Below are 13,035 nucleotides of genomic sequence, written 5' to 3' on the forward strand. Positions count from 1 at the left end.
GCTTCTCCCTCTGACCCTCCCCCCTCTCATGTGCTCTCTCTCTCTCATTCTCTCTCTCAAATAAATAAAATCTTAAAAACAAAACAAAACAAGTATCTTTTTTTCTGCCTTTGTGGAGAGGTCGTCTGGGTTGGGAGGAGATTTGGGTTATAATTCGACTCTCCCCCCCCCGCCCCCACCGGCGGAGGAACGCACAAGGGAAGGTACTGAAACTGGAAAGGGTGCAGCTTGTTGGAGATTCAGTGAAGCGAGAGGAGAGATGGGCAAGGACTACACACTCAGGGGGCTTAAATATCAGGCTAGGAAGGCGAGAACTTTGTTCTGTAGGTAAAGAAGCCGAGCAGTACCTGAAACTCATTTTGCACTCGCTAAATTCATTCAAGCATTTTAGAGTATACAAATCCCATTACATATTTTATTAAATCTCTTGAGACCGGGCAGGAATATTACTTCCAGATTGCTAACATGGAAAATAACATTCAGCCAAAGAGGTTAACAAGGCTAGGGCTTGGTGCAGGTTGTTCTAGCTGACTTCAGTGCTGTTTGTCTTCCGACGCTCTGCCATGAGATAATCAAAGAGAACCAGGGAGGCACATGGTTATGGATTATGGAAGGCCAGGATATGGCTGTAAGGGTGTATATGTGTGACCCCCAAAATTGGGCTCCCCCAAGACTGGAAGAGAGGAGCTTTTTTCTTTTTCAAAGATATTCATTTATTTGACAGAGAGAGACATAGTGAGAGAGGGAACACAAGCAGGGGGAGTGAGAGAGGGAGAAGCAGGCTTCCCGCTGAGCAGGGAGCCGGATGCGGGTCTCGCTCCCAGGACCCTGGGATCACGACCTGAGCCGAAGGCAGCCACTTAACGACTGAGCATCCAGGCGCCCCCGAGTTGTTTTTTGACACATGCCATGCCGCACTTCATACCATGCTGTGTCCATGATATATCCAACGGGTTGACTTGCTTAATGAAGAAAAGAATTTCTTCAAACACTTCGAGTGAATTCTCAATGAATTTGTAACTTCTAGTTTCCAGGCCTGTGCATGATAAAGGACCAAACCAGCTCTAGATTATAATGCCTCCTCAGAAGCACAGCCACACTGTGTGGCCCTCCTGTGGGAGACCCTACGAGCTGTACTTTGGCGTTTCCTTGGCTGTAACTATGTATTCTTCCAGAGCCAAGTTGCTAATATTCTTTTCAGGCATATATCCCAGTTAGCTTGGGAGAATGATGGAGTTATTCTTTTGAGATGTGGATTTGGAGAAAGTTCTTTCCAATGGTCTGATAGTTAAGAACTGCTGAGAGGTCTGTCTCTGTGTCAGTCTCAGGCAGCCTCCCTGTACAATGCAACAGAGCTTTGATTATGTGGTTTTTGATATTTTGGCACCCTTTCTTATTACTTGGAAAAAAATTTCCATGGAGCATCTTCCCATCTCTAATGAATTTTATTATCATTTTAGAAAAAAGCTCTTCTGGGGCGCCTGGGTGGCTCAGTCGTTAAGCATCTGCCTTCTGCTCGGTCATGATCTCAGGGTCCTGGGATCGAGCCCCACATCTGGCTCCCTGCTCGGTGGGAAGCTGCTTCTCCCTCTCCTCCCCTGCTTATGCTCTCTCTTGCTATCTCGGTCACTATCTGTCTCTCTCTCTCAAATAAATAAATAAAATCTTAAAAAACCCCAACAACTCAGAGACATCTAGTTAGTTATTTGCTAGCTATTTTGTTCTCATGAGGGAGATAGTGGATGGGCGAGAGGGACAAGAAAGAAAACACTAAAGACTTCCCAGCCTTGGGAACAGGGAAAAGATTCACTAAAAACAAACAACAACAACAAACCCCACACCAATTAGTTGGAATCTAGCCAAGATGTGAGTTGGGGAAAACTACCTTTGAGCAGGCCAATTGAGGATAAATCTTCAGTTGTTCAGGGCTTTCTTGAAAACTCGAGTCTAGTGGGAAGGCATCTGTGTGAGACCCTGTCTAGGTAACCTCAGTGCCCTCCCATCTTAGTCTGGTCAGGTGCGTGTCATTTGTCTCGCTAGAACTTCTTGGACACAAAGAGGAATCCCACACAGTCTCTAAAAGACCTTACAGTCTAGTAGAGAAAATGTCCTAACATGGTAAACTCTAGCATCAGGACATGCAAAGAAAGTGCTCTGGGACTGGAGGAGGGAAAAATTGTATCCAAAGATTTAGTGGAAGAGGTGATACTTGAGCTGGGTGAAAAAAACCAACAGCTAGGTTCACCAGGGACGAACCAGGCATCCAACAAAGTGTGGTTTATTAACCTGCTGCAAAGAGTGAACCCTAGAGAAATCTGGGATGTGTCTCATCGTGAGAGTAGAAAGGGAATTTTGTAAGATTTGGGATTGCACTGAATAATTCTTTTTTTTAAAGATTATTTTTAAAAAAGATTTCATCTTTTTATTTGTCAGAAAGAGAGAGAGCGCACACAAGCGGGGGGGGGGGAGGGAGCGGCAGGCAGAGGGGAAAGCAGGCTCCCCACTGAGCAGGGAGCCCAATGCGGACTCGATCCCAGGACCCTGAGATCATGACCTGAACTGAAGGCAGACACTTAACTGACTGAGCCCCCCAGGCACCCCTGCACTGAATAATTCTGAGGAGAAATAAGGGTCATCTTTAGATTCTTGCTGTCATGAAGTACAGACAACTTAGTAACTGGGTCTCAGTCTTTTTTGGGGGAAGGGCAGAGGGAGAGACACTCTCAAGGCAGACTCCCGCTGAGCTTGGAACCTGTTGCAGGGCTCGATCTCATGACCCTGAGATCATGATGTGAGCTGAAACCAAGAGTCAGATGCTCAACTGACTGAGCCACCCAGGCGCCCCAGTACCAGTCATTTTTGTTCATGATGTGGGGCCACAGAGGAGGCTCTGGCAAGAAGGAGGAGGCCCTCAGGACACTTTACAGCTGAGGTGTGACCTTAGGAGAAATGTTTTCCATTAACACTGCAGCTGCCTCATCAGTGTCCGTTCTGAGAAACTGAATATACACCTGGACAGTGGCCAGACCATTTATAGAAATAGGCCCATGACCTGCTGTGGCTTGCCCAGAAACCAAACCCACCTCCACAAAAGCCTGCCCAGGAAGCCAACTGCTGGAATTCAGACCGCTGTGTCTAGTGACGACCAGGAAGCCACACAACACCCCATCACAATCCAAATAAGCCAGATGTACCAGCATTCGGTCAACAATTGACACCTTACCTACTTTTGTTGCCTGTTCCAACTCAGAGAACAATAAACACATGGGATGCCCTACGTCTACTCAGCCTACCTCTAGCTCCCTCAGACCCACAGCCCCCATCAGGGCACCCCTGAGTCCCCCTTTTTCTGCCATGAATCTCTCCCCATTCCTGCCTGCCTTTGGGCCTCTGCCAAACCAAGGGAGGCAGTGACTCCCTCATTATAGCAGGCTCGGGACAAATAGCCTTTGCTTGTTTTCATTTGGTTGGTGCTCGTTATATCCCCAATAGTATGGGGGTGCAAAGAGCTCCTGGTTTGGCAAGCACGTGGAGGTACTGGGAGACTAGCGTACCCCGAGGGGCATGGAAGCTCTATGTGCCCTTCCCTACACGTTGTCCTCAGCATCTCTTCCATCAGGATGTTTCCCTGTACCCTTTATCATGTTCTTTTATAATAAATCTGTAAACAGTAAACTCTTCTCCCGAGTTCTGTGAGCTGCTCTAGCAGGTTCATTGAACCCAAGGGAGGATCATGGGAACCCCGATTCATAGCCAATTACTTCGAAGCACAGGTAACAACTTGGACTTGCTGTAGGCATCTGAAGTGTGTGTGTGTGTGTGGGGGGGGGGGTTCTTGTGGGACTGAGCCCTCAACCATTGGGATCCAATGCCATCTCTGGGTAGATGGTGCCAGAGTGAGTTAAGTGTGGGACACACAGCTGATGTCACAGAATTGCTTGGTGTGGGGGAAACCCTCACACATCTGGTGTCGGAAGTGTTGAGGGAGTGCTAGCCATGTAAGAGGAAAGGAGACACAGGAGGAGAGTGGGTTTTTCCTAAAACACAGGCTAAGAGGAGTTAGTAGTGTTCTTGGCTGCACTGACGAGTGAGAAGTATGTACATGAGTGGGAGACCCGGACTATCAGGCCTTCGTGCTGTGGTGGGAGACTAAATACCAGATGCACTACCTCGTTTGTGTGCAGGGATGTTGATGCTAAATGAGTGCAGTCGGTAGAGTGGAAGATAATTCCCCCCACCTCTGCTTTATGTGCCAAAGGGGCTGGAATACCTTTGGGGGTGCTTGAGACTATCAAATAGCGTCCAACCAGGAGACAGAAACAGGGTACAGGAAAGGTTGAATATAAAGAATTGTTAAGTATACTAGGGGGTTGGGGTAACAAGGGATTGGCCAGTAAAAGGAAAGAAAACTCTGACGAATACGAGATTGTGCAGGTGCCTGCCAAGGGAACTCCCTGGAGCCGGGCAGCAAAGCCCTCTCCTCCTGCACTGCCTCCGAGCGGTTCCTTTTGCACAGCTCTGGGACCGCGGGCCACCTGGCGAGGGAGGAAAGCTCAGAGGGCCTGGCTCCATCAGGCAGAGCAGGAAATGAGTGCGCACGGAGCTAGAGGTAATACACTCACCACCGGCACAGGAGCCAACACTTTAAAACGTAAGTCGAGACGAGTATCCGTTCACATACCAGCTACGCTGCAAGGTTCTTACTGGCAGCTTGGCTTAGTGGCAAAACCGTGGCCTGCTGCTGCTGACTCCAACCCGCAGGGTGGCAGGCAACCCGCCAGACTGTCTAGCCTCAGCTGTAAAAGGCGGGGCCGCTATCCCGGTCACTGTTAAGGTGCTACGTTTTGTTCAGACAGAGCCCAGGCGTTGCTTGTCACTGCCTTTCCTCCTTCCTCAGAGTTTGAGTAACACAGGCGTTGGAGAGGAGGAAGTCTCAGAAGGGGCTTCACTGAGACCCCAGGAATCAAGGGGCAAACTGAGAAAGAGAAAGGAAGCGGCTTCGCCCCGCAGGCCCCGCCCCACCCACTGGCCACGCCCCAGAGCCCCTCTTCCATCGGCCCTGCCCACCAATATGCAGGCCCCGCCCTCACCTTCCTGCCGGCCCCGCCCCCATCCTCATCCGGTCCTCACCTTCCTGCAGGACCCGTCCCACCCCGCCGGGCCCTCGTCTCCTCTCTGGCCCCGCCGCATCTCAAAGGCTCCGCCCTCCCCTTCCTGCCAGCCCTGCCCCCTTCCCCTTCCCGTCCCCACTTTCCTGCCGGCCTGGGCCCTTCCCCACAGACCCTCCCTCACCTTCCTGCCAGCCCCGCCCTCCCCTACCCACCGGCCCCGCCCCTTCCCGATAGTCCCGTTCCTCCCACCAGCCCGGCCTCTTCTCCCTTCCTGTCCTCTACCTCGCTGCCGGCCCCGCCCTTCCTCCCTGCTAGTCACGCCCCTTCCCGCAGGCCCCGCCTTCCAGCCCTCCCCTCCCCACCAGCCACGCCCTCACCGTACCCACAGCCCTGCCCGCGAGTCCCGCCCCTCCCACTGGCCCCCTCCCCTCCCACAGGCCACGCCCCCCACCTTCTGGCTGGCCCCTCCCCCCGTTTCCTACCGGCCTGAGCGTGGCCCTCCCGAGCGCGAGGCAGGCCGGGAAGTTGGCCGCCCTAAAGATGGCGGCAGAATTGAAAAGTTGGAGTCGCTCCTATGGCCCTGAGGGGCAGGGGACGGCCCGGGGGCGGGGCAGGCGCGCTCTCGCCCTCCCTGAAGGGCGTCGGGCAGGATTGGGGCGCAACAGGCGCGCTCCCGCGGCCGTGAGGGGGCGGGGCAAGGCGGGCGCGTTCCCGGCGGCCCTGAGGGGTGGGGGCGGGACGCAGGGCGGGGCGCGGGGCGGGGCCGCGCCTCGGCCCGGAAGTGCGGGGTGCGGGGTGCGGGGCGCGGACGTCCCCTGGCGGCCGCGGCCGGAGAGTGCGGCCGCGCGGGCGGGAGGCGCAGGAGCGGCGGCGGCGGCGGCGGCGGCGGCGGTGGCGGCCGCGGGGCCGGGCGAGCATGTAGCGGCCACGGGCGGCGCGGGGCTCCCGGGGCGGGCCGGGCCGCGGGGGCCGCTCGCGGCGACATGGAGGAGGAGGGCAAGAAGGGCAAGAAGGTGAGCGTGCGCGGGCGCGTGCTCCCGAGGGCCGGGCGGGGGGCGGGCTGGACCCCAGAGCGGGGCGGAGGGGCCGGCGCCGGGGGTGGACTGGGAGGGTCCCTCGGGGCCGCCCTGCGGCAGCCGGCGTGGGGCGCGGGGCGGTCCCACGGAGGGAGGTCTGATTTGAGGTCAGGCGTGGAGAGGTCGGGGGGGCGCACACTGTTGGGGGAGAGCGTGGCCGGCAGGCCGGGGTTCCCCGGTGCACGGCGCGCGGTCGGGCCCGGCACTGGGCCGCGAGAGTCGGTGTCCGCGGATGGGGTGGGAGACGAGCCCCTGGACAATGGGCTTAGGTGGTCCTCCGCCCGGCCCGCGCGGCGGGGGAGGAAGGGCCACGCCTTTCCGCCCCTTCCGGTCAGTGAGTCCCCCAAACCCCGGCTTTGCACATGGCCATGCCCGCGGGTCGGTGAGCAGGGGCTGCAGAGGAGCTGGCCCCGCTGAGGGGCCAGAAAGTTTTCCAGGGCCGGTGTCTTAGAGACAATGGGGCGGCAGCTTAACGCAGGAACATTTGCTGCTTAGTTGACTTCAGTTTCGTGATACCAAGTGAAAACAAGAGCTGTGCCTCACGGTCCAGCCCGTTCACGGGCTCAGTTTTGCGGTACCTAATTCTCGCTGAGCGATTTCAGTGACGTTACGTTTGGCAGTTGGATTTCGGACATAGTTCAAGAGGCTCCTTAGTTTATGTAGTTTTAAGAATGTGGCTTTAATTATAGGCTAGAGTAGCTGATAAAGAGACTCTCATTTTCAGGAGACTATAATAGCTAAGCTGCCATTAAAATGGAAAACGCGTTTCAATGAAATTTCTCTTTTTCGGGTAGAGGATTTATAAGGTGCTGGATTTCGCCAGTGTGCACTTTTGTGTGCAAGTTTCAGACAGACTTTGGTAGGTCCTCTGGAGCCAGCTGTGCCCTTCAGTTGACTCATCCCCTTGTTTCACAAGGTGCCCCATTTTTGAAAGGTTGTATTTGAAATCCGGTGTGGCCCGGTGGTCCTCAGGGGATCGTGTGGTGCTTTTTCTCTCACTTTCTTTCCTCCTTGTTGTGTTATGTCGGGAACGCGCGTCTAATTAAAGTGTGGTACAGTTGCAGTTACCTAAGTCTGGAAAACAGCCCGAGAAAGTGATTCAGCCCCCAAGCGCTAGACTGCAGAGGGATGCTGCCCACCCTAAAGGGGGAGAGCTGAGTTTAATGTTTCTGCCACAGCCGGTAGAAGGCTCCAGAAGAAAGTCAGTCCATTGCATCCTTCCCTGTTACAGGCAGGCAGGCAGGTGGGCCCGGACCCGCACAGGAGCGCCTGTCCCCAGTGCTCTTGGCTGCCACTGATAGTCCTGGCCCAGCAGATCACCATTCTTGGCCTCGAAGCGTCTTCCACACTCAGGCCGGACGGTGCTGGCTGAGGAGGGTCACTCCCTTTGGATGGATGCTAACCTATCTGTGATGGAGAGCATGGGATAGACTGACTTCTTTCAGAGCCCTTTACGAGGTTTGGTAGAATCAAGAGTATTCAGCAGTGTTGGGAGAGACAGTCAGTGAGACATTCCTGAAATAGAAGTGAGAAGCCAGTAAAACTCAAGAATTTTTTAGTTGGGGGCAGTGTTAAGATTTAGGCCTAGAGGGGCGCGTGGGTGGCTCAGTCGTTAAGCGTCTGCCTTCGGCTCAGGTCATGGTCCCAGGGTCCTGGGATCCAGCCCCGCATCGGGCTCCCTGCTCAGCGGGAAGCCTGCTTCTCCCTCTCCCACTCCCCCTGCTTGTGTTCCCTCTCTTCCTGTGTCTCTGTCAAATAAATAAATAAATAATAAATAAATAAATAATAAACAAACAAACAAACTTAAAAAAATATTTAGGCCTAGAGAAGGTTAATGATGAATTTCATTGTGTCTGTTAGAGAACATAATCACTTGTTACATAGTAGCCTAAGCCAGGAGCTCTGTGCTTTCTCTGTATTCTGCCCCTGCCCTAGGTCATTTTCCCATAGGCAGGCCCGTGGACAGCTCTGGAGTGTGAATTCCTATCCAGGCCACAATTTAGCACACTTTCCCTCTTGCAATCTGCCAATCTCAAGCAGGCAGAGCCTGTCTGCTCTGCTTCTCCATTCCATGTGAGGTCACCTGCAACTCATGAAATTTGGTGCTTACATTGTTCTCATTATGGTCAATTAACCAGATTAATCTATTTTAAAAGTTATATCCAAATTCGAGCTAAAATAGCAAAAGTAATGACCTAATAGTTTTATGAAAGTACAGTTTGGGAGAACCTGGGTGGCTCAGTTGGTTAAGCGACTGCCTTTGGCTGAGGTCATGATCCCGGGGTCCTGGGATCCAGCCCCGCATCGTGCTCCCTGCTCAGCGGGGAGCCTGCTTCTCCTTCTGCATGCTGCTCCCCCTGCTTGTGCTCTTTCTCTGTCAAATAAATAAAATTGTTTTTTTTAAGATTTTATTTATTTATTTGACTTGAGAGAAACACAGCAAGAGAGGGAACACAAGCAGGGGGAGTGGGAGAGGGAGAAGCAGGCTTCCCGTAGAGCAGGGAGCCCGACGCCGGGCTTGATCCCAGGACCCTGGGACCATGACCTGAGCCGAAGGCAGATGCTTAACAACTGAGCCACCCAGGCGCCCCTCAAATAAATAAAATCTTTAAAAAAAAAAAAAAGAGAGTACAGTTTGGACATATTCTCTCTTCAAGTTAGCTCCCTCAAAATTGCAGATTTAACCTTTATTTTTAATTTTAATTTTAGTTTTTTTAAAGTAAGCTCTAGGCCTATCATGCGGCTTGAACTCATGACCCCGAGATCAAGAGTCACATGCTGTACCTACCGAGCAAGCCAGGTGCCCCCAGATTTAACCTTTAAAAATGTGGATTGGTAGGCTTTTTCAGGTCTTCAGACACTTGTCCTGGTGTTTTGTCAAGCAGTTTTTCAGGTTTGTTCTAATGTGGCCTATTTATTTCCTTAGCATAGGAGTCAGTGAGTTGCCAGAGAGTAAGTAGAACAGAGTGGGTTTCATATAAAGTGGCCCCAGGTACAGCGCTGCCTTTTTCTTTCTTTCTTTCTTTCTTTTCCTTTTTCTTTCTTTCTTTCTTCCTTTCTTTCTTTTTTTCCTTTCTTTTCTTTTCTTTCTTTTGGGTGGGGTGGGGAGAAGAAAAAAGAGGGAGAGAGAATCTTAAGCTGACTCCATGCCCAGCACAGAGCCCTACACAGGGCTCTATCACCACCCTGAGATCATGACCTGAGCCGAAATCAGGAGTCGGATGCTTAGCCAACTGAGCCACCCAGGCGCCCTCAGCCCTGTCCTTTCCTAGGCTACCCTGGCACATAGGTTTAGGGTGACCTGAGCCCTTCTAATATCCCTTGGAAAGTCCTGCCTGATGGGGATGTGGGAGGAGCCGGTCAGGAAATGAGGAGGTCCTGGTACATCTGGGGGATTCGTGTGTGGACCAAGAAGTGCACAGGCTGCTAGGGGCCTGGGGCCTGGGGAGTAGGAATGACCACTGGGGGGTCACTCTCCCACCCACATGTCCCCAGAGTGACTGATATCTTTCAGACCACAAGTCCTGATTTGGGGTTTGGAGAATAAGGCTGCCTCCTTATAAAATGGACTCGAGTTCCATGAGTTCTGACACTGTTCTGCCAGGATGTAATTCTTTTTTGTGAGGAACTTAGGTGTACGCGTGAGTTGGATCGTATGCTTGATCGGATGAGGACCCCAGCCTGTGGGAGGTCACCACCAGGTCTCTATGCTGTTCGGGTCCCGGCTTCTACTGCTGGTCACACCTCTGGCAGCCATGCTTTCAACCTGAATGGCTAAATATTTTTATGTTAGGTTACTTTATTGTGCATTCTGTAAATGGAAAAAAAGAAAGGTTATAAGGTACCCTGGAAATGTAGGGCTGGATGTTAAGTAATAGCAGGGAGTTACTAATCTTGTTAGATAACTGTCTGTATTACGTCTGGTCGAGCTCTGAGCTGATAGACATACACGCTGAGCTATTTATGGGTAAAATCGCGGGATTCCTGAGATTGGCTTTACTTAGACTGGAAACACAACAGAGAGGAGATAGCTGAATGCTGTGGTCGTGGGTGTTTCTCATCCATTATTCTGTTTACTTGTGTGAATTTTTTTTAAAGATTTTATTTATTTGAGAGAAAGAAAGACAGAGAGCACACGAGAGGGGGGAGGGTCAGAGGGAGAAGCAGACCCCCCGCCGAGCAGGGAGCCCGATGCGGGACTCCATCCGTGGACTCCAGGATCATCACCTGAGCCGAAGGCAGTCGCTCAACCGACTGAGCCACCCAGGCGCCCTACTTGTGTGAATTTTTGAGTTTTCATATAAAAAGTGGGGAGAAAGCGGTCCCCCAGGTTATGGGCCCTGAATCATCAGCTCCTGTAGCTGCTGGACCATCCCCGAGGCAGTGTCTGTGAGGAACTGGGGGCTCGGCTGGATCAGTGTCTTTATACCTTTGTGTCTCCAGCTGTCAGCCAGCCTTCTCCACCGACGTGTGTGTGTGTGTGTGTGTAGCTGAAATGAGAATTTAAAGAGATGGTACTTCAGATAAGCAATGCATTATGAGTTTTTCACTCTGTTCTTTTCTGGTTTTCCCATTAAACAACTGCCAGTCTCGATGTGTCACAGCCGTAACACGGGTTAACAAAGGGACTTTGGGGTCTGTGCCTTGTTTTATCTTTCCTCTTGGATAGGTTTCACAGTGACTTGGGTGACCACGTGGCGGCCCCGAGCTGGGAGGCGGGCAGATGGGGACAAGACGTGCCTGGCAGAGACCGTAGGGCCGGTGGAGGCCAGTAATCGCGAGGCTCGTTTCGCTCTGATTTGGAGAGTTACCGCTTACATAGTACCTGGTATTTATCCATTTTCAATGTAAGGAACCATAGAGTCGCTGCCGCCTTCAGACCCCGTGACCCCTGGCCATGGCAGTGGCCCGAACCTCATGGGGCTTCTCTATTACTGCTTGGAGCATCGTTTGGGGGAACACCCTGGAGAGGAACACATTTCTTTCAGCAATGGTACCGCCGAGGGGGCCGCTCTGAAGCGAGGGGGGCTGTCAGCATTGTGCCCGCGAGGTCGGGGACAAGTGCCTTCCATGGCGATGGGCTCAGTGACTGTGGTCACTGTGGGTCTCCCGTGTCTTCCTTTCTGTCGGCAGCACCGCCAGCCCGTCTCATCCCCGCTCTCTGGTGAGAGTCAACAGCCAAGTCCTGCAGATCTGACAGCACAAAATCCTCCTGTTCCTTTATCTGAGCTCCTAGGACATGCTTTGCTCCTTTCAAAGAGCAGGGCTGAGGCTGCCGCGTCCTGTTTGGAGAGCAAGTGCCCACACAGCGTGGGAGAAGGGGATGCGGTGGGCGTCAGCGCATCCTGCGCGGGGCCCGTGTGCATGACGTTCAGAAGCGGGAGACGTGCTGGGAGGGCTCCGCGCCCGGTGGAGGTGGGGGTTGGTCCTGGGTGCCATGGAAGCTGCTGGGGGTGTTTGTCTCTCCCTCTAACAGCGCCAGGACCAGATGCCAGGGACACAGATGAGCTCTGTGGTCACAGAGCTGGAAGTGGGCCTCAGAGGACCCACGAGAGGAACTTTAGAGAAAGCGTGCTTTGATGAGAGCAAATCAGCAACCCTTTTTGTTGTGAAGGCATCAAGTACAAGCGTAGAGAAGATCCTGTAATAAAGCTCCTGTGCCCCAACCTGAGACATCACTGCTGTGCCAGCAGCTTGTTTCTCATCCACCCCTGCGCCCCAGGTGCTCTGGGCTGAACCGTTTTCCCCTCCAATCCACGGGGTGGACTCCTGACCCCCGGGACCTCAGAACGGGACTGTACTCGGGGATGGGGCTTTAAAGAGGTGATTGAGGTAAAACGAGGTCACCAGGGTGGGCTCTACTCCGGTGTCACTGGGGTCCTCATCAGAAGAGGGCGCAGGCGTCAGGACGCAGACGCGCACGGAGGGACGAGCCCGCGAGGACCCGGGGAGGAGACGGCCGTCTGCACGCCCAGGAGAGGCCTCGGGAGGGACCGTCCCTGCTGTGCCCGGATCTGGGGTGTCCAGGACTGAGAGAGAAGAGATGTGTGAGCCCCCGGTCCGGTGCTTTGTTGAAGCAGACTAAGGTTATTTGGAAGCAAACCCTGGAGATCAGGGAGACGTGGCAGGAGGCGTGTGTGAGGACCATGTTGGGGGGAATTGGTCTCAGTCGGACCCAGAGGTTCTGAGCCCCTGGTCTCTACCTGACACACAGACAGGCTACTCAGCGTCGCAGGATGACCTGCGCGGTGCTCTGCGGCCTGCAGACCACACACGCGTGGCCCGTGACGGGCTGTGTGGACGGGCTCCGCACCTCGGCACCCTGTCTGCAGCGGGGGAGCGGGCCGAGCGTGTGTGTCCTGCCCCGCGGCCAGTGCCGGTCCTTCCCGCCGCCGAGCTCGCTCTCCTCCTGCAGCTCACTTTTCACGGTTACGCAGGGAGTTTAGGTTTGGATTTGTCAGGTTAGAAATAGGAAGGAAATTTTCCCCTTAGCTCTGTGCCAGCGCCAGAAATGTTACTCTTTTTCCTCCGAAGTGTGCCTGAATGAATAGTAGCCGTTTTTTTGCCGGGCTTGTGCCAAGAATTAGGGCATTTGATTGTGGGCGTTGGATGCGTGCAGTGGAAATAATCCCCTTCACTAAGTGCAGCAGGATGTTGGGATTTAGGCTTTTGTCCGAGGCTTAGGATGGTGGGTATCTTGTAACCTGGGAGGTGGGAAGGATCAATGAACTCTGAAAGCGAGCCTGGTCAGCGTGGCCGGGCTGAGCCTCCTGTCCTTGCAGTGGAGCACCCCCTCATGCGGGACCCACTGATTCACCTGCTGCCTCTCGTGACTCGGGGAAGAAAGG

The 13,035-nt window shown here is 53.6% G+C and overlaps 1 protein-coding gene across 3 annotated transcripts in view; it reads left to right on the forward strand.

The window, feature by feature from the left end:
- The first annotated feature begins 6,028 nt into the window (after positions 1 to 6,028).
- The window catches only part of CCM2 (CCM2 scaffold protein), a 47,668-nt gene continuing 40,661 nt past the window's right edge, over positions 6,029 to 13,035 (forward strand). The window contains exon 1 of one of the 3 annotated variants that reach the window (XM_028108953.2): positions 6,029 to 6,124. In XM_028108953.2, coding sequence (XP_027964754.1) covers positions 6,095 to 6,124 — 30 coding nt within the window. In that variant the 5' untranslated portion in view covers positions 6,029 to 6,094. The remainder of the gene's footprint in view (positions 6,125 to 13,035) is intronic. The other 2 variants (XM_028108950.2, XM_028108954.2) reach the window with 2 other exon arrangements.

The sequence above is a fragment of the Eumetopias jubatus genome, unplaced genomic scaffold (genome assembly GCF_037043125.1).
Source record: "Eumetopias jubatus isolate StellerSeaLion01/CBP00866 unplaced genomic scaffold, mEumJub1_p1.0 scaffold_14, whole genome shotgun sequence".
NCBI lineage: Eukaryota > Metazoa > Chordata > Mammalia > Carnivora > Otariidae > Eumetopias > Eumetopias jubatus.